Source organism: Tauraco erythrolophus, chromosome 16 (genome assembly GCF_009769465.1).
Source record: "Tauraco erythrolophus isolate bTauEry1 chromosome 16, bTauEry1.pri, whole genome shotgun sequence".
In the NCBI taxonomy this organism is placed as follows: Eukaryota; Metazoa; Chordata; class Aves; order Musophagiformes; family Musophagidae; genus Tauraco; species Tauraco erythrolophus.
Genome location: NC_141480.1, coordinates 6,138,974 through 6,165,656, shown reverse-complemented (window position 1 = coordinate 6,165,656; position 26,683 = coordinate 6,138,974). Strand labels below are relative to the sequence as shown.

Sequence of the window (26,683 nt, the reverse complement as noted above, 5' to 3'; positions counted from 1 at the left end):
TGTGAATTCCCGTGGCAGCTCCCAGAGCTGGGTGTTAACCTGTTTTTCTGCAAATTTTTAAATGTTTTCTTGACAGGAGTGGAAAGCGAGCGACACCGCACAGGAAAACGGAAGGACTGGTCTTGTTTATGTCTGTCCCTTGACTTTCTCTGAATAACGTGTTGTCGGATGGACGGAGTAATCAAATGGGTGTAGCTTCCTCTGCTCCCTCCCCATGTGCCAGTGGCTTTGAAAATAATGCCGAAAGGTTAATAGGAGCCAGACTGCCTTGGGGGGTTCCCTTGTGTTGAAGCAGTGAGTCTTTAAGAATTTTTTTGGGGGGGAAGAGACCCTGTAGGGGGAAACGTTTCCTAGGCAAAAGCATTACCAGGAGCTGGACTGGGGAGCACTGTTGTCTTGGAAACTCTGTGCTTTGGAGCTGGGTATGTCTGATCTTCAAAATTCCTTTTTCTTTATCAACCCCAAATTAGAAGTTGTCAATGCAGTCAGTGTATCTTTTTTCAATGGCTCTGATTTATATTTAGCCCTGTGTTGGGAAGTTCCAATGCAGTATTTTTGGTCATTAGCTCTCCTGGTTGTGTTTGGGCTAAGGGTCTACTATTCAGGGGATAAATCTGGTTTGGGTGTAGTCCTGTGAGTTATAGTCTTACTGAAAACACATGAGTGACCACAGATAAAAGTGTATTTTTAATGAGTAGTTTCATTAATAAGGGGATAAAAAACAGCCCAGGAAAGTTCATTAATGGCTAACCAATTCCACTCCCAGCTATTGTCTAGTTAGTTCCAGCTGAAGGCTTTCGGTAGTTTTATTGCTTAAAAAGGGCATGGTGATATGATGTTGTTTCAGATTAAAAAGCTTTATTACCCTATCAAAAGTTTATTTTTTATATATTACATGTATGATGCATCCTTAAGGTGCGTATCCAAGCACTTGGATTTATAAAGCATCCGGGCAGCTATTGTCATGCGATATTCTTTATCCTGCCATGTTTCGGAGAGGTTAGATTCCTAAAATCTCTTTTGTTAGAATCTGGGACTCTCTTCTGAAGCTGGAGGAGGTGCCCAACCTCGTCTCACTGCAGAGCAGGATCCCCCTTGCCAGCATCTCGCTTTCCATCACTCAGGGTCATCCAGGAGATGCCCTGTGCCATCTGGAGAAGGCCTTCGAGATGCTGTCATGGGATTTTCCTGAATTATCCACTTGAATGCCCTTTGATGTGTGGTCTTAAAACTCCTTCCCCAGTGATTTCAGTTCTTTTTCGCTTTGACTCCGGTTCCCTGCTGCTCACTCCAGCGGTCACCATCGCACAAACCCAAACTTCTGGAGCTAAAGAGAGATGCAGAACGTTGCTCATAAAATTAGTGCAGCAGCTGACTCCCCTTTTCTGAGTATATAGTGAAGAACTACCATGCAACTTACTTTTTGCTGCATGCATGGGTCACAGAGACCAGGTCGTGTTTCTATATGACTCAGAAGCCCAAGTTAATGAGAAAAATAGGTGCAGATTTTTGACTGTAGTTCTGCAACTTAAACTGCCCGCTTCCCAACCCTCTTGTCAAGGGGTGCATGCTGGACCACAGCTCCCTAAATCCAGGTTTTAAGGATCATGGAGGTAGGGGAGATAGGAGTGATGGGCATTGCCTTTGTGGCTTAAAACCCTTCAGAGCACAGAGGAGAAAGCTTCTCCCTCTTTTCCATCCGCAGGTGACGTTGTGGACATCTACCAGCGGGAGTTCCTTGCCCTCCGGGACCGACTGCACGCAGCCGAGCAGGAGAGCCTGAAGCGCTCAAAGGAGCTTAACCTGGTCCTGGAGGAGATCAAGAGAGCGGTCTCGGAGAAGCAGGCCCTGCGGGATATAAACCGGACCTGGAGCAGCTTATCTGGTGAATAAACAGAGAAGTTGAGGATGTCGGGCTGTTTTGAAGCTGTTGCTAACGAGGAGGCAGAGGTGTGCGTGCGTGTGCGTGCGTGCAGGGCTGCGGACAGGACGTGCTCTTCTCTCCCCTGGCGCGAGCAAGTTGTGGAGTTCAGAGGGATTTGGGAAACTCTTAAACTCCTGTTTAATCAGAGGTGCATATGCGTCGTTAAACACTGAGATTCGCCTCTGCCGAGGATATTTGCCAATCTGCTTGCTTACGAGCTTTTTTTTATCCTTGCAAGTCATACATGCCGATTCCTGTGGCTGTATTGAATCCATATGGAAAATGGGTATCCAAAGAGAGGAGGGAGGAAGGAGTTAGGTTGGCTGAGCACCCCTCGCCGATTTATTTGTTCTTTTTTTTTCTTTAAGTTGCTCGGTTGAAGAAAATTGGATCTCCACAGAAAGATCCGATTTGACCTTCATTTTATCTTCATTCACCCCCCCCCCCTTCCTAAATATTTTAGGACTTCTTTAAGGCCCTCATGGCTCCTGCTGAACTTTAATTGGGTTTGTGGTAGCATGTTAAAGGTTGGCCTGATTTTTTGTAACCCAGCAGTAGTCTCGGGTGGCCAGGCTGCTCTAAAAAGGCTTTTTGCCTTGCAATCTCTTCCTACGTTCCGTTCCTTGCAATTGATTCCCTTTTCCTTTTTAAGACGAAACCAAGTTAAAACTGTGGAATATCACCAACAAGAATGTGCTGCACCTTCCCACCATCTTCCATCATTTGCCACATTTGCTGTCAAAGGAGAACAGTCTGCAGCCAGCCGTGCATGTGGGACAGGGGCGCACTGGAGGTAAATGGGAGTTAGTGCTGCTTCTGGTGCTCTTCCTCACCTTAGTGCCTCTCCCTCCCCTTTCCTCCGGGCCTGGCTGTGGTACAGAGATGAGCAGGACTGGAGGAATGGCTGCATGTGTCATGCAAGCTTTCTTGGTGTCGTGGCACGTGGGGTGGGTAAGCCATGTCACGTCTGCAAGTCTACAGGGGAGTGCTGTCTGTGCTCTTCACTGGCACTAAAATATTCTTGATGCTTCTGCCAGATGTTTTTTGCTGCTTTCCATCTCCAGAGTGCTCTAGATTTTGCCTGGAAGGTGGTCAGATGAAAGCACAGTTTGCAGGGTGCTTCATGGAGACTCTGACCCAAGACAGATCCCATCTGGAGTAGGACTTTGGTTACTAAATGATTCCACGCCCTGCTCCCAAATCCCAACCCAAAGCCAAAGACCTGACTTATCCCTCCTAAACTGAGGTGCTTCTGGACATGGCATGGATGAGGAGAACAAGAGTGATCTTGAAGTTGCCATTCACAGACTGAAAAGACACCTAGGAGGGGGAGAGTTTACGGGTGTTTCCTTAGGCATCGGTCTTCAAGGGAGAGAAGAAACAGTTTCTCTGACTGCCATGGGTGCCCTGCCAGCCTGGTGCACTGGGGTGCTGCTGGTATGGTACTGGTCTGGGGGACAGGAGTATGGGAACCCTGTGTAGCCCAGGAATCTGTCAAACTGCTGATCATTGCTGGTTTTTAGTGACAGAATGTGGCACCAAGCAGGTGAATCATGAGGCGGTCATGGGAGCGGAGCAAAGTGTCTTGTCCCCGCACAGCCCCCTCTCTAAAATCTCTCCTTGGCCTTGGACAGTGTCCGTCGTGATGGGAATCCCCAGCGTGAAGCGGGAGGTGCATTCCTACCTCACCGACACCCTCAACTCCCTCATCTCAGAGCTCACTCAGCAGGAGAAGGAGGACTCCGTCATCGTTGTCCTCATCGCCGAGGTAGGACAACTTTCCCTGTTTATCCCGTTTCCTTGGCCCCCATCCCACCGTCTGCCAGACTCGGTGCTGAACAGGGCGCCTGCCCGCCTGGCGCCAGCTCTGCCGTTTGCCGGGGCGGGTAAGCCCAGCCTTGGGCTGCTGTCCGACCAGGATCGTTACCTGCGTCCTGCGCGGAATGAGACACCGGTTGGGCTAGAGGGTCAGGACACGAGCAGGCAGACATGTCGCGGTAGCAGCTGCCAGTGCGGCATGTGCATTTATCTTTCTGGTCTCAATCATGCCGGCTCTTGCAGGGTGCTTGACTGGTTATTCCCAAAAGGTGCTGGAGCAGCCCCGTGGCCATGTCTAGGGTGGCTCTCAGACCCAGTCCTGAAGCAGCTTCGTGTCTCCGTGTACCTGCAAGGCAGCACTGACTCCTCGAAAGCCAAGAGCCTGCTGATTTGGAGCTGAAACTAATATGCCTCTTCGTACTGGTGTCTGAAGCCCAGAATCAGTGGCTGAATCCAGGGGCTAAAGAGCCTTGATACGTTAATCCGCAAGAGCTGCTTTTATCTATGGGTTTAGATGGTTATTTTTCTCCATGGCTTTCCCCTCAGGATTATTTTCTTGAGCTTGAAGTGCATTTGTCTTAATTTCCAGAAATCCGGTGAGAAAGATAAACCTCAGTGGCATGTTACTGGGAGTGGAACAAAGATAAATGTCTAAGTTTGCTGCCTGTTTACCCATAATTTGACGTTTTGAGTAGCATTTGGCCTTTGGGTCTCTGGCTGGTATTTCGTACAAGAAGGTGTGCACAGATGGGTGCAGCCCAAAGTGCCCGGGATGAGGTTCAGTCCTGACCGTCGTTTCCCTTTGAGCCAGGACAGGTTCGATGACTGTTTTCACAGCAGGTGAGTTAAAGCATGAGAGGTTTTAAGCAACTTGACAAAAAACATCTCCTGTTTTGGCCTGCAGTAATTTATTTTTTTCTTAGTTGACTGGAAAGCAGCGTGCATGCTGCAATGGCAGCACCTGACTTTCCATGTGTACGTGTGACGAGGGAAATGAACAACAAAGAAATTAATTCTGATACCGTGAAGTGCAGGAGCACGCATGTCATATATCCCAGTAGCAGCAATGGTGGTTGTTTGCAGATCACCACTGTCGCTGTTCTTTCTTGCTGACACAACATCCTCCTTCCGTGCCAGTGTCAGCCACCGCTGTGCCCGCTCTGCCTCTTCCCAGACAAAGCGTTCTCGGTGTGGTGCTGCTTGTTAGGGCTCCTCAGGCACGGGATGAAGAGGAAATAGTGGAGAGGGTGGTATGGACCTGGAGTGGACACTGGGTAATTTGCAGACTCGGGAGAACGAGTGGAACAACGCAAAGTCCTTTTTGGGGTGGGGACTTCTCATTTCCGAGTGCCACCGCTAACCATGGTGGGTATCGTCCGCGGCGGCTGGGCTGCCTGGGAGAGCCGGGGGCTCCTCGGGTGGCGGAGGGGAGCCCTGGGACCAGCTGATCGGCTCAGCTGCTGCCAACCCACTGTTTTGGTGGTGGCCAGGTGCTCTGGAGCAGAGCTGTGTGTTTGCTCCCAAAGCCAGGAGCATCTTTCCTGCCTTTGTTTTTCCCATTACTCTTTTCTTGGCAGCGCCAGGGTAAGAAATCAGTCCAGCACTGAGAGCCTGAGCTCTTGTTTGGGAAAGGGACCTTTTTCCTCTTGAGAAAACCCTCTCTTGTCACCATTCCAGCATGGAAGCACTGGCCTCAGCTTGTGACACACATCCCTGACGTCTCACTTCTCACCTCCCCCCTGGTGCCGAGCAGCAGCCGGTCCCGGCTTCTGCGATGCTGCATCTGCAGATCCACCCGGGACGCGCAATCCCGTGATCCATCCAATCTCCCAAAACAATGCCGCCACCAGGAAACAGGCATAATTTTTGCTCCTGGGTCTCCTGCCCTTTGTTCTTGGATTTTGTTTTCCCGGTCGCTGTGCAGATGGTTTCTGTCCGGTGCCTGTCCCTGTGTTTGCATTTATCTCGCCTGCAGATAGCAGCGTGCGGCACTGCTGACCTTTGCCTCCCAACTGTTACGGGTTGCCGGGTTGATTGTGGGAACAAACTGTTGTTTCAGGAAGAAAAACATCAAAATGAACCTGAAATGAAAAATGCATGCTTATAAATAAACTTTTTTTTTTTTTCACGAAAGGGGTGGAGATCCTTTTCTGCCAAGAGTATTTGCTTGGATGAAAGCCAGCGGGTAGAGAGAAAAAAAATAAATAGCTCAGACATTAACACTTTGTGCAGACACTCGGCGCTGGCAGGGGCAGAAGTGCCAGGAGAACACGTGGGGAAGACGTGCAGGGTCTTGAGTCCTTTGGGGTGTTTTTTGGTATGTGATGCCTTTGGTTAATGCCGGCCGTAAAGGAGGACTCCCAGGAATCCGTCAGCACGGGGAGAACGGATAAGCTGGGTAAAAGGAGACGCGAAGGTGGTACGGAGGTGCTGACAGTACCCCTGGGGTGTGTTGAAGGTGATTTCTGAGCCACGGGGGGCACAGGCTGAGGCTGAAGGGTCTAACACAGCTTATCTTTTGTTTTCAGACAGATCCGCAGTACACAGCCGGCGTGGCAGAAAATATCAAAAACTTGTAAGCACTTCCAAATCACTACGGCGGTACGGTCTGTGCCTGTAGCGAGGCCAGGGAACAGCGTCATTAAGGAGAAAATACACGCTTTTATGCTTCCCTTTTGTGTTTTTTTCATTGTTTGGGTGTTTTTTCTGTTCTTAAACTCCGGGCTCTTTGCTATTGCTACTTCCACTGTCTGCTTGTTCTAAAATGCATCCCGTGTGTAGCTTCCATTAGGCTGCTTTGTGCTTGCAGTATTTAACACAGGCGGTCATGCCGTTTCATTTTGCTCTTTCTGTCCTGTGGCGTTGCGAGAAGATGGATTATTTACATTTCCAGTGATCCTGGCAATTGTTTCTGTGTCTAGTGCAGCCCTCTACCTGCTCTGCCGAGTCAGAGCAACGGAGCAGTGTGGGAAGCACACCCAAATGCTCCTGCCTTATTTTGCTTTAAAATCCATGATCCGTTTTTCTTCCCGCTCCAGCCTGTTTGTTGTTCTAGGCGTTAGTTACATTTGTCTCTCACGCTAGCTGCTATTTATGTTCCGGAGTCTTAGTGGCTTTTGCAGCCTCCTGTGTGGCTGTTTAGGCAGAAGCCGGTGGTGGGTTATTAACCATGAGCCGATCCAGGCGTTAACAGCATCAGATCTCAGAGGCAAAAGAAAAAGGTGGTGAGAGAGGAGGCTGTGACTCCCATCCAGCCCCTGCGATTGCGTGTTTCCAAAGGATCGCAGTCGCCATAGGAAGGAGGTGCAAAAGGGCAGCACGTCCTCCCGGCTCCCCGTGTTCCCGAGCCAATGATGGGAGAGGGGCTGGGACGTGCGCGGGAGGGTTGTGTTCCCGGGTACTTGCAGAAGAGCTGAAACAGAGCCCTCCATCTTGCTGAGCAGGAGCTGGCAGGGCTCCCTCCTTCTGCCTGCTGGCAGGAGGACGCACTTATCGGGGGATAATGGACTGATTGTCCGATGGATCCTGATGAAATTACTGGGCGCTGCTGCAGAGAGTGCCTCTGCGTAGAAGGCCCGAAACTCTAATTGACTTAACGATTTGATTTCTCACCGTTCCGTTCTCTGGTGCCTCCTACCCCTCCTCAATTCACTGAAATTATTTTTCTTCCAAATTGGATTGAGGTGGTGTGGGGCCAGGGCAGGCTGAGCTCATATTGCAGGAGGGAGAAAGCCGCTGCTGCTTCGGTACAGGGTTTGTCAGCTCAGTGAGAAGCTTCTGTTTTGCTGCTGCCTGAGGAAGGGGAGAGTTGAAAATGTTCGCTGAAAATCTTGCCAGTCCCAAGAAGGGAAAAATAAGTGAGAAGTTTTTGGCAATCATCTCGTTGCTTTGTCTTCTTCTGCCCTATCTCCCGTCCTCCAGGCTCTGCACAAACAGAGGAAATCAGCCTTGCACCAAATGTTCTCAAAAAGGGCAGTATAAAAATAACTGCTTTTCCTGCTTATCTCTCACAGTTACAGTAACCTCTGGGTATTGCTTGCAAGGCCGTTGTAGGTACCTATTTTTCGAATGGGTGACATTTTTCTTCTGTTTCAGTTTGACTCTTTAAAGGCTTCTTAACCACATTATAGTGAAAATAGGTGCTGATTTTATCAGCGTAAGGGAACTAGGTAGAATTCCGGCTGGCTGTCCTAACTACAGCACAGCAGTTTTTTAGGTAACTTATCAGAAATGCATAACATAATCTCTGCAAAATGGCTTTTAATTACTGATGCATTTAGAAAATCTCTAAATGCCAGTAATGCCAGCAAGTCCTTTCTTTGGTGCTCCAGTCTGCAGGTCCGTTTAATCCTGGAGAGAGTACACGGTGCTCACGGCTGGTCTGTAAAGCTGACCCGTGTGTGTGTGTGTGTGGGAGGGAGGAGGGATGCTGGGTGGGGGGAGCATGCAAATATGAGGCTATTAGGGACTGTGGGAGGGAGAAAGCAGATTTAAAACTCCATGGCAGTCCCTGCTGATGTCCTTTGGTGAGGCCTGGAAGTGCACTAGCTGCTGGGGAAGTTTTCTCTTAGAGGCTGTAGTTTTTTGTTTGGTTCTATGGCTCTCTGTTTACCCAGCGATTTGGTCTCTGAAATGGTGTGTCAGACGTGGAGGTATTTGTTTACTGCTGCTTTTCTCCCTCAGATTCCCAAAGGAAATACACTCAGGTCTCCTGGAGGTAATTTCCCCATCTCCGCATTTCTATCCTGATTTCTCCCACCTGCGGGAATCCTTTGGAGACCCCAAGGAAAGAGTCAGGTAAGAATCAATGAGCTTAAAACCAAGAAAGCCCTGAATTAAGTAACTGCAGCATCTCCCCTCGTGACTCCAGCAGGGAAAGCTCTTCTGCAGGGCCAGGTGAGGCCCTTGAACTTGCTTTGTCCAAGAGCTGGAAGGACGTGGGGGGCGGGGGGTTATGGACTGGCACCAGCTTTGCAGGGCTTGCCTTGTGCTGCAGCGTTTCCATCACCAAGCGAGAGGGTCGTGTTAGCCCAAATGATGTTCGTTTTGGAAGTCCATGAGTTTTCCAGTAACTCTTAGCTGACCAGTTTGAGACCAAAATGGAGAGGCCGTATGCTGTACCCTCATCCAATAGCTATGTCACCTTCCCACCTTACACCCAGCCTCGGCTGGCTCCCCCGAGCAGCCCGGTATCCCAGGAGAGATCAGCACTGCCATCATGTCTGTCTTTTGCAGGTGGAGGACAAAGCAGAACCTCGACTACTGCTTTTTAATGATGTATGCCCAGTCCAAAGGCATATATTACGTGCAGGTGGGTTTGGTACTGGAGGCGGAGGGGAGATGAGTGACCTGTGGGTTCACTGTGGCTCGTACCCAGCTGAGAGGGGGCAAAGAGCATGTCCAGTTGTGTGCCGCAGCATAGTGGGAGTGGGTTTTTTTGAACCAGGCATAGGTTCAAAAGCTGGGTTTGTGTGATGCTTTGGACTTGGAGACCTCCCGCCTAGGGAGGGCAGGAATCCTTGTTTCGTTTACCTGTTAGATTGGGTGAGAAAAATCTGCTTGGAGCATCTTCTAAAATAAACTAGGTCTGTGCCAAAGCTTTTCTCCGGTCTACGGTGTGATTGCTCTGCACGGAGAGGCTCTTACTGGAACCTGGATGGGTCACTGGCACTGAGTGTCCTTTCCTCTTGCAGCTGGAGGATGATATTGTGGCCAAACCAAACTATCTCAGCACGATGAAGAACTTTGCCTTGCAGCAGCCCTCCGAGGAGTGGATGATCCTGGAGTTTTCTCAGCTGGGGTTTATTGGTAACGTCCTTCCCCGCTCACCCCAGTCCCGTCAGGCACGGGCACAAGTGCCTGCTGGTTCTTGCAAGCACTTATGCTCTTGGGCCAACTTGTTGTCCCCTTGAGATGGTAAAATACTTGGACTTGATCCCTCCCTATTTTTGCAGTGACCCTTGTGTTTGCACAGGGGAGAAAGATCCTCACAGCTGGTACTGGTGATATTCGCTTTTAATAAAAATAAACCTGGTCGGTGGCCCAGCTGACAGCCAAACAGCTTGGACATGACCAGTAGCTTTTAGGCTGGATGGGATCTGGAGTTGCCTAAGAGAGTGCAAAAGGAAGTTTACATCAGCACAGAACTATTTTGGGAACGGCAGTACATGGTTGCAGTAGCAGCTTGATCTGTTATTTTGGATACTGGTTTGACTGGCTTAAAACTTGTAGTTTTTGGGGCAGGAAATGGTCTGTCCTGCAGCTGGCTGAATGTTTTTCATCCTTATGTCTCCCTGCTGAATGGAAGAGTTTTAGACCTTTTGATACTGTGGTGACCTGTGAGACACTAATGCTTTCTAATTCTGGGATGAGTATTAAATCTGGAACTGTATTAGCAATGCCAGAAGTACTGGTACATAAACCAGAGCTGCATGCTATTTCTCTTACGTAGAGAGATGGACACATCCAACCTGCACAGCCCAGTCTCCCAGGTTTTTTCTTCCCTGCCCTGAATCTTGATCGTTTCATACCGTAGCTGCTTCCTCTTCTCTCTTTCTTTGTGCTGTAGGAAAAATGTTCAAGTCTCTGGATCTGAGCTTGATCGTGGAGTTCATCCTGATGTTCTATAAGGACAAACCCATTGACTGGCTGCTGGATCACATCCTTTGGGTGAAAGTCTGCAACCCTGAAAAGGATGCAGTACGTAAACAACTAAACAACCTCTGTTGAAGGGAAACCTTCTGTTGTGGGTGGGCCAATGTACGCTTGATCTCTGTCTCCAGAGGATCGTTTCTGTGAGCTCTGGTGCTAACCAACGGCACCGAACCGTGCCGTCCCTGTGGAGTGTGCCACAGGGTGTCCTTGTGGATTGTGTAAGCAAAGACCTGGGAGTTCAGGCTTTTGTAGTCTGCAGCTGCCAGAAAAGGCATTATTTCTGCGTCTGAGCACTAACAGGGTATTCCTCCTCCCTTCCTCGTGGAGAGTTGCTGTTCCTCATTCTTCTGTGTTGTTTTTCATTCCGGTGTGCTTCTCTCCCTGAAGCCCTTGCCCGCTCGCTGACTGTAACCCCAGAATAACCCTTTGGCTCGGGGCTTGTGTGCCGTACCCGCCTGGAGCACACACGCAGACTGCCCAAAGAGCTCACCCCAGATGACCCAAGAGCAAGCCTGCCGTGCGCAGTGTGCCAAAATGAAGCCAGAGCATGCAAAGCTCTTGTCGGGGTTCCTAGGAGGATGTGGAGAGGTGAAATGGGATCTATTCTCATGCTGCTGTCTCACTGTCGGAGCCGTGTCTCCACGAGGCCTCGCAGACGGCAGCACAGAAGCTCCCGTGCCCTGCGGAGGTCGTGTTTTAACTCCCATCGGCAGCAGCAGCGAGGGCCTGAAGCGAGTGGGAAGGGCAGAGGAGGAGTGTGCATGGCAGCAAATGTAAGATGAGCTCACCACCAGATACTCTCCCGTCTCCTCTCTGAACATATTGTATTTACTTGTACGCTCCTTCGCCCTCCTCCCTCGGCGGAGAATGAGCAGCGGAGTCCCTGTGCAGAGCTTGAAACCAGTCACTTAGGACAGACCCCATGGCCACAGCTACTTTGTGATGCCAAATGCCAGAGCAAGTGGTCACTCTGGGGATAAATACTGTACTTACGTGTTAGGGGGGACAGGGCAGCCTCAGGGCTCTGCAGAATTGGGGCAGGGATGTGGTTTAATTTGGCTTGATCCCTGGCAGAGGTCAAGACATCCGCTCCAGTCCCCTATGTGCAGCAGGACCAGTCTCAGATGATGTCCATCGTGTCCTCCTGGCAGTCCAAACAATGTGCTCAGGTGTGAGAGAGCAGTCCCCAGGCCTGTCCAACAGCCCCCAGGGTCCTCACAGCTGTGGGCGAAGCCAGGGTGGTGGGACGCTGGGATGGAGCTGTGAAAGTCGCTGCTCTCTGTGCCCCTCCCTTCAAAATCTTCAGCTTGAGCATTGATTAAATGCAGATCCTGCTGCGCAGGATCATCTCTGTAGCTCATCCTCGCTCATCTTCTCCTACCTGACAGAGCCAAGGTTTTCCCAGGGGAAACTGCAGACCTCTTAAATGTGTTGCCTTTTTAAAAATTAACCTACTTTCTGTGTGGATTTCTGGCTCCTTTCCCCCACTGTTTGCATGATTAACTCTGCACAGTGCCCTGTCAAACATGACTTTCCCTTCTAAATCCCACTGTGCAGAATCAAATTGGTAGTGGGGAGGATTTGTCTTTTTGATTGAAAGTTTGTTTGACCTGAGCTTTTGGTAAGTGCTTTGCCTGCTCTGGATATATTCTGCTCTTTCTTTTTAACTAATTTTAGATTTACCTGGGGTAGAGCTGTGTGAAAGGATGACCTTGTTACCACCAACTGAGCCATTCCCCCTCCTGTCTCGACTGAGACAATGCTGCTTTCAGCAAATGCTTCTTCAGCAGAAGGGGAAAAGGGGAGAAAGAGACATCAGGGGATGCTGTAGCTGCCTCTGTTCACTTTCCTCCTCCTCCCCCCATCCAGAGTGAGATCAGACCTGATGGCATTGTGTCTGGGGTTGCTGGCAATGAGTAGAGTTGCTCCCATTAGCATGGCTAGTTTTAATTTTCTAATGTAATGTGAGCTGGATTCATGGATTATCTCCTCTGCAGCTCCCAGGGGTCACGCCTGGAATTTCCCAGCTCTTGGCATGGTGGCGGTGGCCCGTGCAGGCAGCCCATCGTGGGGGCTCGGTGTGGCCGAGTGACGCAGCTCCCAGCAGCGGGATTTCTGCTGGGGTTGCTCTTGGGTGGGAGGTTGCTAGAGCAGATGGTGGTAGGGGTGTGCATGCATTTCTTTTCTTGGAAAAATCAAAAGTCGGAAAACAAATACCCTCTCCCTCCAGTTTTTAACACTATATTTTTGTCCTGCTCCGCCAAACTGAGAGAAATGAGCTATTTTTAAAATTTGAGCTCTTGTCTCCACACTCTCAGTGTTTTTCCCCTTTTTCCTTTGTTCCTTCTCCATTATCTCTCTCCCTCCACCCTATGGAAAATCACTGGCTGGAGCAGAGTTGCATCTCCAAGTTTATTTACATGGTGGGATGGGTGTGCAACTGTCGCTCAGACAGTGGCACATGCCTTAGACTTGCCCAACAACACCTGCCAACAAACTGCAGACTCTGCCCATCTGCTACCTGTTCACTTAGGCTCTGAATCATCCCAGAACTTACTGCACCTTCGGACACCAGCGCTCCCGAGCTCTTGAGTTGTAGGAAAAAGGCTTTCCTGATAAGCCAATGGAAAAAGAAACAAAATTATCTGGCTGTCCCTACCTGACAGCACCCAGAGGAGATGTGCTCAGTGTTTGCTAAGCTACGCTTGGCAAGGAGACATTTGGCACTTAAACCTGGGTGCTCCAGCTGCCCAGCAGAGCCTGGTGGGTGACCGACCAAAAGTCATGGTCACATTCCTCCAGATTGCAGTTAAAAGCCCTCTTGCCAGATTAAAGTCAGAATAACACAGAAAGGCACGGAGGTGGAGGGGCAGGGATGTTTATCGCTCCTCATGCCCTTGGCCATTCCTCCCATGGGGCACAGTTGTCCGTGGAGGTTTAAACCTGGGGTTCTGCGGGATTGTCTTGTTTCAGAAACACTGTGACAGGCAGAAGGCAAACCTGAGGATCCGCTTCAAGCCCTCGCTCTTCCAGCATGTGGGAACCCACTCGTCTTTGGCTGGGAAGATACAGAAGCTGAAGGTGGGTACCAGCTGTGTGTCCAAGCTGCAGACAGCTTTTCTGCCAGGCCTGGCCTGCAGGCACCCGGGAACTGGCTGCTTTTGGGGTGGGGACATCAGTGACAGTAACTGGTGGGATGGTGGCAGCTGGATTTCTGTGCAGTGGTGGTTTTATTCTGAATTACAGTGAGCTCATGTAGCTCCTACTTCTCAGCATGGCAGTGACATGTACCAAGAGTCACTGCAAGCTTTTACGCCTTGGTGCTGATCCTGGCCATCCATTCAGAATGCCAAACCATGGTTCGGGAAAGTGATTTTGAAGCATCTACTGAAAAACCCTGGAGAGATGACTCCTGGATTGGTCTGACTTCCTTCCCACCTCCCCCCTTATTCCTGGGATTTGCTGATAGACAAACTAGAGCTTGCTGTGTAAGCTCTAGTTTGTAGGTATTTAAACACCAACAAAATCAAGCTTCGCACAGGTAGATGTGCAGGACTCATAGACGTGCATCCCTGGGCTCTGCTCAGTCCTGTGTCTGTCCAATCTCCAGGTAAATGGATGGTGTAATCTGGTTTGTATCATGGTGCAGTGCCTCTGGCCGTGTAATCCAGTCATTTTATGCTATCAGCTTCCCAGCCACCTTCTTCTCAGGTGTAAGGACTGTTTGCAGAGCTCCTGGGGCAGGGACATGCATTGGGGGATGCTTGGACAATGAAAGGCTCTTTGGTGCTGCATGAGAGTGCGGAGCAGTGGTGCTTCTCTGTGCTGCCTCTCCTGAAGTTAAGTCCTTGGATCCAGCCACACATTGCCCTGTCTGGGGCCTTCACCAGATCACTTCCACCCCTCTTCCTTCTGCACTGTGCAATCAAAAGCTTTTAATGTGCAGTGCCTTGTTGCTGGGACCGCCGTTCCTCAGAGACGAGAGCGGCTCATGACCCTTTTCTGCCCTTTTGCTTTGTGCCCACCAAGGACAAGGACTTCGGCAAGCAAGCCTTGCGGAAGGAGCACGTCAACCCTCCTGCGGAGGTGAGCACCAGCCTGAAAACCTACCAGCACTTCACCTTGGAGAAGGCTTACCTGCGGGAGGACTTCTTCTGGGCCTTCACTCCCACTGCCGGAGACTTCATCAGATTCAGATTCTTCAAACCGCTCCGCATCGAAAGGCCAGTGCCTGGGAGGGGTCGGTGAGGGAGAATGTGGGGACAGCCTGGAGCATGTGGATACCCTTTCCTTTTGCTCTTCTGGCTCGTGTTGAATTTCTTGCCTGTCTCCTGGTTGGCTGCCCAGGAGGACAGAGTGGTGCCCTTCCAGGGGGAAGATTACTTGACCCTTTTTTAGTTAAGGTCATGTTTGCCAGAGCCCTTTGCTTTCCTGCTCTTGTGAGCAATCCACACTTTAGCTAATCAGGTGCAGGAGGTCTCCTTCCAAACCATGTGCCCGTGGGCTTTTTGGGAAGGAAGGTGCCTGATAGACTGAGCTGTTTGATGGTTCAGCTGGGGTGAAAGCCATCACGTGCCCCCTCACTCAGTGTGGGTTTCCATGGCTTTGGTCTCTGTCACAGGTTCTTCTTCCGCAGCGGCAACATCGAGCACCCAGAAGACAAACTCTTCAATACGACTGTGGAGGTTTTGCCATTTGACGTAAGTGTTTTATTGAGAATTGAGATGGGGGTGGAGTGAGAAGCAAAAGAGGTTTGAGAGAAGGGACCTGCTTAAAGCCGTCAGGAAAATATCACTCAGGTGCCTTTGAGAGGTGCTGGCTTAGTGCCAGAGGGTCATGCCTGGTGTGGTAGCACCTCACTACGGGAATCATCCATGCCTGTAGAGGGGATGCTCAGATGGATGGGACAGCTGCAAAGGAGGGGATGGAGCCAGCATGGTGCAGTGGAAGCTTCAGCATGAGGGCAGCAAATGTCCTCTTGGTTTTGAGGCATGAGGCTTGGGGTGCCAGGCAGGGGGACGAGATGCCAAGGGCTGCTGGGGAAGGCATCTCCGGGGTTGCTGCTGTTGTTTGGGGCTTTTAGATGGCTTTTACCACTGGCCTTGTGCAGATCTCCTCTCCTTCCTGCAGAGCCTGCAGTCGGATAAGGAAGCCTTGCAGGAGGGAAGAGGCACAGCTGTCAAATACCGCAGGACACCGGATGGCTACATCCAGATAGGTACAGCAGGGTGTGGGGTGGTAAACTGCCTGCTGGGGTTGATAGCACAGCCCCTATCCTCACCTTGAAATGAATCGAGCCCCTTAGTGCTGTTTGCTTGGCAAGGAGTAATTTCTGCTCACCAGGAGCCAGGCAGGAACAAGATTTGTCACCGTCTCCTCTCCTCCCTTGCCCTCCCTCCTCTCTTAGATGAGGTATCCTCTTCGGGTAGTGGTCTGTCCTATGTTTTTACCTCTGCTCAGAGCTGAGACCAAATTATTCAGATTATCTATTTGCCTAACCTGGTCTTAAAAACCTCCACAGCGGGTGGTTTTGCACTCTCCCTCCACAGCCTGTCTCGGTACTCACACCACTTGTGGCTTGGACTTTGTCTCCTGCCACCCGAGCTTGTTTTAGAGCTTGTCCTGCCTTTGGACAAGAAAAAGTGACTGCAGCATACAGGGACCCACTGGTGCTTGGTAAAGCCCTGGTTTCTCTGCTAAGACTCCTTTCTTTTTTTTAAATAGAGAAATAAAAGAAAAAGGCCCTGGCATGCATAGCTTTTTGCCATTTTAACATTCCTCTGCATGCTGTCTGGTTTCTCCTAGTTACATTTTTAAAAAAAAAAAAAAATCACACCCAAAAAATGGGACACGGCAACAGGCTGAGCCCTTGCTAGCACTATGGATATAAAACTTGCTGCCATGGCATGGGTCCTGAGCCGACATTTCTCTCTTTCAAGACAGTGCTCCTGTCAGGCCACGCTGCCCACCCTTTCATACATCCAAATATTCCCTATTTTGTTTTGTTTAGCGTGGGGTTTTTTTATTATTATTATTCCCCTAAGTGTACTGTTTTGACATCCACGCTGCTGGGTCTCAGCCCGTCTCCCCCCGCCGGGGAGCTGCGGGCAGGGGGTGCCTCGGCCGCTCGCGGCCCCGGGAGGGGACGGCTGCCGGGGACTGCCCCAGCATCCCCCACACACTTTCCCCACCAGGCTCCTTCTCCAAGGGCGTCGCAGAGGGTGAGGTGGACACGTCGTTCGGGCCACTGGAGGCCATCAGGCTGTCCATCCAGAGCGACTCCCCGGTGTGGATCATCCTGAGCGAGGTGAGCCGCTCTTCCTCCACCCGGGGATCCCCACCGCCTCCCGTCGCTGATCCCGGCCCTCTCTCCTTTCAGATCTTTATCAAAAAAGCAGAGTGACACGGGCGTGCGGAAGGGCGGACACACACGTACATCCCCGGTCCTGCTCGCTCCCCTCCCGCTCCCGTCCCGTGGCGCCTCGCCCGGGCGCAGGGTGGCCATGCCAGCGGGGCGCAGCCCGGCTGCGGGGAGCCGACGTGTGCCCATGGGCCTCCGGATGGCGGCTTCTGCGGAAGAAGAGCAAAAAGCAAAACCCACCACCCGGTGCGGAGGGCGGGCGCTGCACCCGGGTGCTCACTCAGCCACTCGCGGGTGCACGGCTGCCGCACGGACACGGGTCGGGGTGAGCTTTGGCAAGCGTGGGGACGAAAAGCACCTTCAGCCCAGGACGGGGCAATCTCTGGCTGCATCTGGGGACTGAGGTGGGGCTCGGCCACATGGAGCCCTGCCAGCTGACCCTGCAGCCTGCCGGGATGGAGGCGGCCAGGGACCAAGGGCTGCCACGCCGTCACCCAGGCAACAGCCCAGGCCACAGCTGAGGATTCGGTGAGGGTGAAGACTGACCCTCCTTCAGCAGAGGAGGACTGAATCTGAAGGGGTTGGAGCTACGAGTATGGCAGGGAAAAAAAAAAAAAACACACCACACTGTGCCTGCCAGCATTGAACACAGCCCCTTCACTCACGGTGAAGTCTCCAGTGTCTTCTTGCCTTGAGATTGAGTGCAGAAACCATCTTTTTAAATAACTATTTCAGCTATTGATTGGTGTGAATTTTTTGGGAAGAAAAAAAGAGCAGAAGTAGCCCAGTTCAAAAATAGTAGGGATTAGTGTAAATCCCAATGTCTCTTCAGCTATACACTGGAATGCATTATACTACTTTAATGTGCTGTATTTTTTATTATTGGATACATTTGGTTTTTCAAGTACATCTCTATATATAAATATATAAAATAACGTGCACTGTAATAAAAGCTGAATTTAAACCTTTGGTGCAGCGGTGGGAGTCACTCGTGGTGGGGAGGAACGTGCTCTGCCTCTGCCCACCTGTTCTCCACCCCAGGACAGGTGGGTGTCCCTGCGGGCCGGGACCAGCTGGAGCCCCAACACCTGAAATGGAGTCATTCCTCAGCACTCACCATTCCGCAACACTCCCAAAGCATTGCCCATGCAGGGAAAGCACTTAGAGCAGCCCTGTGGGAGACTGGTATTTTCCCTCAGCATCACAGGAACTTTCAAAAAAGAAAGTCTGGTCAGCTCTTTCCTCTACAGGGAGCAAGGAAGGTGCTCAGACACCCGTACATCTGAGGATACACTTATGGAACAGTTGTCTTGCAAAATACGTTGCTTTTTTATTCCCAGACTTAGCAAGATGCTGCATGGGTGATGGCTGCTTTAGTCACCTGTGAACCCCGGGTTTGCAGCGGAGGTTGAAATCTGGAGAGAGGGCAAAGTCCGACTGGTGGGTTAGTGATAAGTGAAATCAAGGTCGAGTCAAGATCATTCAGAATAATGGCAAACACAGACATTAGCATTTGAACTAGAGTCAGGCTTTTTTCCCAAAGTTTGGATAAGGTTTACGACAAGTTTACCCACCCTTTCAAGTTAGTTTTAATCACAGCAGCTTATCCCATGCAATGCATTCCCCTAACCTTTGGATGCTCTCACATCCGGTCCCCAAATACCTTTGACAATCACAAGTGATTTCTACTGAGAAAAGGAATTTATTTTTTTGTATATTCATGGTGTCTCTGACCATGCCATGCGACTCCCTCCCCTCCACTGATGGTCAACATGGGTTTTGGGAGAGCGGCGGCCCCGCTCACCAGGCGCTGAGCAGCTGGAGGGGCCGTGCCAGCACTGTCGTCCATGTGAAGGACCTGGGCAGCAGGAAGTGTGCCAGGAGCCCGGCCACTGCCAGCCCCAGCAGCAGCCAGAGCAGCCTGGCGCTGGCATAGAGCGGGCCCAACCTGCGCGGGGAGAAAACACCATCAGGCACCGCCAGCCGACGCAGGGCATGAAGCATGCTGGTGAGGGCTTGGTGTCCCCCCATTCTCCTCTGAGACGGTGCTGGGCGAGAGCTGGTGGGGCCACGAGTGCGTGGGGGCAGGAAAGGAGGAGAAGTGAGTGATGCAAACCTGCCTAACCTGCCTTCAGTCCCACCTGCAGGAAGGAAACCTGCCCCAGGGGCCACATCCTGCACTCCGCCTCCCTGGGGTGGTTGGGGTGCCTGCAGCCCCCGTCGGGTACTAACCGTCCCTGTGCAGCCATGGCGTATCCCTGGAAGTACTTGTAGCGGGTGTAGAGGTACAGCAGCCCACACGCTGCGGCCACACCTGCGAGGGAGAGAGGAGCTGAGTCCTGATGAAGCCGGGGGTCCCTGGATGCTGCCGGAGCTGCAGCCTGGCTCGGGCACCCATGTCCCCGCTATCCCCCTGCAGATAGGGCACGGTCACAAGAACCAGACACAGAGGGACGCAGTTTTAAAATGCTGTGGGAGTTTAAATGGGTTTTCTTCCTTGCCTTTTTGTGAGGTATGAACCTCTCTACCCTGCAAAGTTGCCGTGGGACTTGGGTTTGCAAAGCTCCTTGCCGTGGTCCTTCCTTGCATCTTCTCTGTGACGGCAGCCAAATCCCCTGAACCCACTTGGTAGAGGATGAATGGTGGATGACAGATTGTTTAGGTTATGGTTTCTTGTTCCGATGTAGCAATTTGGGTATCACGTTGCAGCTCTGCTTCAGTTTGCCGCCGCCCTGGCACCACATGCCAGCCTGACCTTATCCAAGAGAAGCAGCACAGGGGCCAGTCAGGCTCTGGCAAAGGAGCACGGGCTGCCAATGCCACCAAACCTCTCCTCTGGGCAGGAGATCACTTGGCTGATACCAGCAGCTTTCTGCCTGCTGGAGTTGGGGCGCCCCTCGGTCCATCCAGCCAAAAAGGACCTTTGCTTTCCCCAAGTAACAGCCTCATGGGTACAGAGAGGATGTGCCTGAGTTGCAAAGGGATTTAAATAGGGTTTTTTTTTTCAGTTTAGAATAGAATAAATTAGACTATTTCAGTTGAAAGGGACCCTCAATAATCATCTAGTCCAACTACCTGACCAATTCAGGGCTCACCATGTTGTTTGGGTTGGGGTTCCTCCCATCCCACTTACCTTGATGGAAGAAGATTCCAGCAACCCAGAGGAGCGAGACGAAGATTGGGAAGTACTCTGAGCAATTCACCCTGGTGAGAACCAGAGATGGGAGTTAAAACGGCATCCTCATGTGTCAGAGATCAGTTAACTGGGGTCAGAGAGGTGAGCTGGAAAGGCACATCAGAGCAAACTGAAAGGGCCAGTAAGAGACCTTGCTGTGCTGTGGAGAAAGGGCCTTTTCTGCCACCAAGGACACCCAGTATCTGTATTGCAGAGAAGAAAAGCACCCAAGCAACACACAGCATTTACTTCACCCGCATTCACATTTCACATGGACCCTGCTACGACAAGCTGTGGCCGAGATGAAGATTTGTCTTTGCTGGACCCTCAAGAGGCTCCGTCCTTGGCCCTGTGCACTGCACCGTCACAGACATCTAGTGCAGCTACAGCTTAAAAGCTGCACAGGTGGAGGGTTTGACATTATTTAAGGAGTGTTCTCTTCCCCTTGGGTGTGCACAGCTCAAATTTGGGTGTCACACAAAGTCATGCTCCGAGGAGCCTTCTCTCAGATTTAATTCAGCAGAAGGTGATCAGATCTGCAGCCAGGTTTTCTTGCTTCCTTTTTCTTTTAGTGACAAAAACACAGATTTTCTGCAAGACAGGATGGTAGGAGCTGTGCTATTAAAGACAACGGTTTTATTTCTCGATTCCTCCTACATTTTACCATTCCCTAGGCAATTTAATCTTAAATTTGGCCAAAAATTTACCAGTTCTCAGGGAACTGAGCCAGACTGGGAGCTGGAAAGTCTGAAGAACCTTACACTGCAAACACAGTTTGAGCCTCAGTGAGGGGAGGCTGCCAGGTTTCCAAGAGTGAGTAATATATCAATACCTTTCTTCTCCTCTTTCTTTTTTTTTTTCAAATATCAAACCAAATTATCCCTTTGTATCCTTTTCCACAGGAAAAAGAATAAAGGACAAAAAAGCCCACAACGAAGAAAGACCTTTCCAAACCCAAGTTCCCTGAGGTCACCTCCTCCGCAGAATAGAGCCCAGGGCTTCCCGGCACGCCGCAGCCCACAGCACAACTCAGTTAACGCACAGCCCAGCATTTAATTAAAAGCCTCAGCAGCAGCTACCCAGCTAGCAAAGGCTGATGCCTCCCATGCAGGCTGGCCTTTCACTGCTTCGCAAAAGGACCGAAGAGGCTGTTTTTGTCACTCCACAAATGTTTCCTGCACGCTGGCAAGGAAAAGCAGCTGCTTTGTTCAGAATTTAGCGCCGTGCTCAAACTACCCTTCTAACCAGCTCCGGCCAATTCCTTTCAATCACTCACAAAACAGCATGACGGAGATGAAAGACAGAATCTGGTGCTTGCTGGAAGCCGAAGGGATCTGTGAACTTTTCCAGTTTAGCTCCAGCATTGCTCTCTCCATAGGAACAGAGCAGAAAGAAACAGCCCTCGGCATGGGCACACGAGCACCGACTTTCACAGCACAACGGCTCAAAAAAGGGAAAACAATTACAACATCCTCATGGCTGGTTCTGCCAGCAAGGCCTTTTGCTTCAATTCTACAGCGAAAACTTACAAGCAAATATTAGGTTATGAATATAGCTTCAGCTACTCTCACAATTTGGAGCCAACATTAATATTAAACTTAGTGATTATAATGCATTAATGCTCAGCAGCTCTTCCATACAGCCACTTATTTGTAATTCGGCTCTGCCTCTCACAATGCCAGAGGGAGAATTATCATGGATGGGCAGAAATACTCCAGCCAGAGAAAAGTGCTCCAAACGAAAACTCAGACAGACCCCAGCATGCAAAGCATTAAAAACCACCTAATATCAGTAGTTGTAAGTGATAAGGTGACCAGAGGGTGACTTCAGTCTTTCCTGGTAGTGACACTTGACTCAAGTCATACCTAGATGGAGTCATCACAAAAAAAGTCAAAATCTTACTGAGCTCTGAAGATCCGCTCAAATTCAGGGTGACCTGTTGTCTCAGGAGGGGAGATCTTGTACTTCCGCCGGGCGTAGATCACCTGCAGCACAAAATAGGCTAAAAAAAAAAAACAACAACAACACAGAAACGGTAACAATCCAGCAGTGTTTTATTTAGCCAAGCCTTACCTGGCTTGGAATCGAGCAAGTGGTTAGAGGAAAAGAGCTGATTCTGTCTAGGTTCATAGTCCAAGATTGTCACACACAACCTGGAATAAACGTGCCATTTATTTCACGCTTGTACTTTAAATTCAGATCTGGTTATCCTGGCAGCGCACCTGTGCCACAGAGCCAACATGCTGGCTGGTGCTTCCCATAGTCTCACACCCAGCACGCAGCAGCAGAGTCCTCGGCGCTGCTCCCCAGCAGATCAAACATGCCCAAGGCGGTGAGCAATGCACATTAAAACCTTACTGAGTCCACATTCCATCACGGAATTATTATTATTTTTTTAATCTCAGACTCTTCACTTAGAGTACTGGTACACCCTCAGCCAGTCTGAAGGGAATGGTGGATAACCCACTACACCCAGTGGGCACAAAGCTTTTGTACAAGGACAGCCCCATGTCGCAGAGCAGCATCCAACCTGTGAAGCACTGGGACATTGTGAAGTCAATTGGAAATGCTCATAATCATGGCAATGGAAGGAAATGGGGAAGGGGATGATTATTTCTTCCACTTCATTCCTGCAGTGTAGCCCCAAGGCTTGAGCAGTTCAAGGAGCAGACATGCTGCAAATGAGCCCTACCAGCCCGTGCCGAGCTTGGGCTGAGGCACTAACTCAGGGCCTGCCACATCGCTCCTTTGTACACTTGTAAGGGACATGGAAAGCCACTTTGAAACGACGAAAACTTGTTAACATGAAGATTTGGACCCTTTCACTATTGAAAGTTCTTGCTCCCACAGGTGATTGCTGATGTTTCAAGTGTTTATATTTAGGTGCACTACTGCGTTGTTGCCTTTATTGAAAAGAGAGTTTTCATATAGCAGAAAACCACATTATAAAAACAATTACTTTGGTGGCTGTGGCTGCACGTTGCTAAGTGAGTCACTCGAATTAGCAAGGTCCTAACGTAGCAATGTTTCCAGAGCACTGAACAGAGACACAAGGAGCCAGGCTGCAAGGACTGTCTTATTCTAAGGAAGGTAAAAAGCAGAACAGCAGGACAGAGAAGGGAGAGTAGAGACAGCTGTTGCAAGATTAAAGACAAGACAGATCCATGCGTGCCTGCGGAAAAGCATTAGAACATATGGAGAAGAAAAGGGAATTAGAAACGTAAATAATCCGATGCTATGCAACCTATGTATTATCCATTTAAATACACATAGACATCCATTTAGGAAAACATCTGCATGTTCTGATGTCTTCCACAGCGTGTGCAGTGAGCCAGTCCTAAATGAGAGGTGCTGAGAGAGAGGTGGGGAGGAACAGTAGGATTCCCCCGTGATTTTTTTGTAGCACGTTGATTATGGTCAAGGGTGTCCCTGAGATGTGGCAGGACACAACACAGCATCCCCCCTGTGAAAGCAGACAGGTCCGCAGTGATGCATAACTGGCACTTCAGGGGGGGCTGGCAAAGCTCTGAGAAAGAGGATGGAAGGGTGACCCATCCTATCACCTCCTCTTCACGTCAGATAAGCACATCTCTTCTACACAACTATGGAACGCTCTCAGGGCCTCGTCCCGGCCATCTCTCAAGATATAGACTGAGCTAAAGTTACTGCATCGTGCACAGCTCTGGCTCGTGGCACAAGCCTGACCATGCTGGACATTGGTCTTCATCCTGCTTCGTGCCACCCGCACTCATCCTAATGTAGCATTCTTGTGGCTGACAACCACGGTAAGAATAATTTCAGACCCAACCTCTCCATCAACTCAATGCTTAACATCTCGCTTATGTACAGGGACAAACATTCAGACAAGTCCTGCAACAGATCCTTATGCTTAGGGATAGATAACATATAACACAACCACCTAAGAGGAGTCAGAGTCTTTCAGAGCATGGCTAGCTGTCCTCCAAACCTGGGGTACGGGCAAAGCATTAAGAATGAAGAATCACCCTCCAAAAGCACTTCTCAGAATGAGGTGTTGGAAAAAACCCACACTGCACAAGTCTTCTTAGCACAGACTCTTAGGGAAAAGAGCTTGATCCACTCTGCAGAACCTTTCAAACTAGTTTTTTGTGATTCACATCTCGAGGATAAACTCCTGCGTGGATTCCCACATGGCTCACGGGGGCCCAGCTCTCCCTGCACTTTGCTCCTTAATAGAAGCATCAGCCAAAACTTCGTTCTCTATTTGATTATGTCCACAGACTTGTCCAACCATATTACAGTTGGTATCTGCCACATTTGAGTGAACCTGGCAAACAAGCTCTGTGGGGACTGACAGTGACATTTAATAAGCTTCATTTCCTTTCAAGCTGTAACAACAACAAAAAAATAATAAAAAAGGGGAGGGGGGAAAATAACTGTGGTAGCATTATTCTGCTCTCTGGTACAGCGTTCGACACAGGGCAGGGGCACGTATCTGGAGAGCACTAAGCTCAGAGCTTTGCTAAACTGAGCATAACTAAAGTAAAAAGGGGAAAGTTTCTTGAAAGAAGGCAGAAAACTGTGGGCTCCCAGAAAATTAAGAAAAATAAAAAATCGACCAACACGGTACTAAGCTCAGCCATTAGCTTACATCTCCTGCATCGGCATGTGATGGAAGAGTATTTGTACGTATAGTGCACGTCTGCGTTTCAGTGCGCCGCCTCCTCGGAATGAATCTCAGATCCATAGCTCGCCTATGGAATGTCCTTTGAAAACATGCAAGAAAAGTTACTGCACAGCTCTAGTCAATATTTCGTACTAATAGAGAGAAAGGAAACACACCATATTTTGTAATTGCTCCTTGGCTTCCCCTGCAGAGACCATAAGATGGGGCGACTTTATCTGATCCAACGTAGATAAGAGGGTGCCCACGCTTGCTATTTATCTGCTGGCTTCACACTTACGTATGGTTTACATAGCATGAAAGGGAAATGCCTGAGGCTGCAACTTTTAAAAAATACTTGAAGTTCTCGCTAAACAAATATATTTGAGACAAAACTGCTATCGAGAGATTCGCTACTGAGGGTTTCCCAATGGAAAGGGCTTAGCAACACTTCCGTAACTCAAGTTTTCTCCCTGTCTTCTCTGCACACTAAACGTTCCTCCATTCCCTTTAATAATAAAAAAAAATTTGTAAGACAAAAGTATATTCCATTTGTAGTTGCTGATATTTCTCTGTAAATTGTTTGAGGCAAAACTACTGATAATTCAGAAATCTTGAACTCTATTCTTCAAGTAGCATATTTGTGTTTTAAATAATGCTTATATTAAGAGATTTATCCTCTGATGGCTGAAAATACATGTGGCTGCTCAGAGATTCACATCCATTTGTAAGCAGAGGTGTGATAGCTTTCTGGTGAATTAGTGCAGTAATAAAGTAATAAAAAACCCCCAACCACAAGCAAAACTTCTTTACAGAAATGTGAAGATTTTGTTAAAAACAGGGGCTCTGTCCCCTCCCCAGACAGGGGGGTGGCCTCTTCCGTGACCCTCCTGAAAGCCAAAGGGGAGAAGTCTTTGCCCAAGGACCCACAATTAAAAACACAACGTAGACAGAGCTGGGCAGCACTACTGCTTCGTTCTGAATGCTCTAAACCAAACACACCTACTGAAATTAGGAGAAGTTGCTTCATTTCTGTGAAGATGTCTGCGTCTATTTCTGCCCAGAAGGGCTTGGATTAGTTTCCAAATTACTGTGTGCTGCCACCTCATTTTGTCATCTGCTCCATGTAGTTGAGCTGATGAATCGAACACGTAACAACATTGGTCACAGAGAAATACAGGTGTATATGTTGCTCTTTTCCATATACATACAATACATGTTTGTAGACCAACCTCTTCATCAGCACATTTATTAACCTGCCTTTATTTTGGTTACCTTCAGCCACTCTAAGTTACAAATTACCTGCTAAAATTCGATCACATAAAATGTTGTAAAGACATTTGATTGTTGAAGCTGTTTTGAGTTTCAAAGTAAAATTTAAATTTCATTTCCTTCTAGGATGCCGGCTTTGAGGTTTGCAAATCATTTTCGTTCCTATTAAATAATGAAGCTCCCCAGGCATGACACATCCACTGTGAGCAGCCAAACATCACTTTACCATGTTGGAAAACAGCGACATGGACACTCCAAGCAAAATGCAGGAAGCAAGTTCCACAAAGTTCACCATAATTAGCTTAATAGAACCTAGCATTATAGAAAGGACATTTACCTTGCTCCAGGACTCCTAAAACTGTGACAGTGGCCAGCAGGTCTATCTGATTTCTCATGTTGCTGACCATGGACCAAAACCCTTGCGGGGTGTGAGAAGTACAGCTGCTCTCCACTCCTCTGCCGCTGCTGCCCGACCTAGGACGGAGCCTTCTTACTGCTCTGCAGCAACACGTGTTTCCTCCACCACCCGTTAACTCTCCCCACGCCACACCATTTTCCACAGCAGGCAGCCCTCAGAAAATGTCTCTTCCAGACAAGTCCCTTCTGCTGAACTACATAGCAGCAAAATTTTTGTATGCCCAAACCGTGACATTCCTGCAATTATATTTACGGATTTTGTACCAGGACTGAATTATCTATTGCTGGCAACTGAAAGATGATGGGAATTTTTCCAGCCCTTTTATTGCTAGTTTTAATCAGCTCTAAAGCATCTAAATTATGTGTGAGGTTGAGAAAATTATTAGCAAGCATTTACAAATTAATGACTTGACCTTCTGC

The 26,683-nt window shown here is 49.5% G+C and overlaps 2 protein-coding genes across 2 annotated transcripts in view; one reads left to right on the top strand and one right to left on the bottom strand.

The window, feature by feature from the left end:
- The window catches only part of MGAT4B (alpha-1,3-mannosyl-glycoprotein 4-beta-N-acetylglucosaminyltransferase B), a 50,610-nt gene extending 33,786 nt beyond the window's left edge, over positions 1-16,824 (top strand). Inside the window, exons 2-15 of the mRNA XM_086621423.1 lie at positions 1,706-1,885; positions 2,577-2,717; positions 3,559-3,692; positions 6,271-6,317; positions 8,426-8,539; positions 8,978-9,053; positions 9,436-9,550; positions 10,311-10,441; positions 13,370-13,477; positions 14,426-14,619; positions 15,018-15,096; positions 15,527-15,614; positions 16,591-16,703; positions 16,776-16,824. Coding sequence (XP_086477549.1) covers positions 1,706-1,885; positions 2,577-2,717; positions 3,559-3,692; positions 6,271-6,317; positions 8,426-8,539; positions 8,978-9,053; positions 9,436-9,550; positions 10,311-10,441; positions 13,370-13,477; positions 14,426-14,619; positions 15,018-15,096; positions 15,527-15,614; positions 16,591-16,703; positions 16,776-16,799 — 1,544 coding nt within the window. The 3' untranslated portion in view covers positions 16,800-16,824. The remainder of the gene's footprint in view (positions 1-1,705; positions 1,886-2,576; positions 2,718-3,558; positions 3,693-6,270; positions 6,318-8,425; positions 8,540-8,977; positions 9,054-9,435; positions 9,551-10,310; positions 10,442-13,369; positions 13,478-14,425; positions 14,620-15,017; positions 15,097-15,526; positions 15,615-16,590; positions 16,704-16,775) is intronic.
- Positions 16,825-18,557: 1,733 nt separating this feature from the next.
- Positions 18,558-26,332, bottom strand: LTC4S (leukotriene C4 synthase). The gene is made up of 5 exons (XM_009979966.2): positions 26,184-26,332; positions 21,835-21,934; positions 19,891-19,961; positions 18,990-19,071; positions 18,558-18,705 (listed from the first exon to the last, which is right to left on the bottom strand). Exons 1-5 carry the CDS (start codon positions 26,251-26,253, stop codon positions 18,558-18,560), a joined length of 471 nt encoding a protein of 156 aa, XP_009978268.2. The 5' UTR covers positions 26,254-26,332.
- Between the last annotated feature and the right edge of the window lie 351 nt (positions 26,333-26,683).

Excerpts from the sequence above, each read along its gene's own strand:
- LTC4S (XM_009979966.2), bottom strand. The coding sequence starts at position 26,253 with ATGGTCAGCAACATGAGAAATCAGATAGACCTGCTGGCCACTGTCACA. Across the intron at positions 19,962-21,834 it reads GAGCGGATCTTCAGAGCTCA|GGTGAATTGCTCAGAGTACT; the intron begins GTAAGATTTTGA and ends GGTTCTCACCAG. Across the intron at positions 19,072-19,890 it reads TGGAATCTTCTTCCATCAAG|GTGTGGCCGCAGCGTGTGGG; the intron begins GTAAGTGGGATG and ends TCTCCCTCGCAG.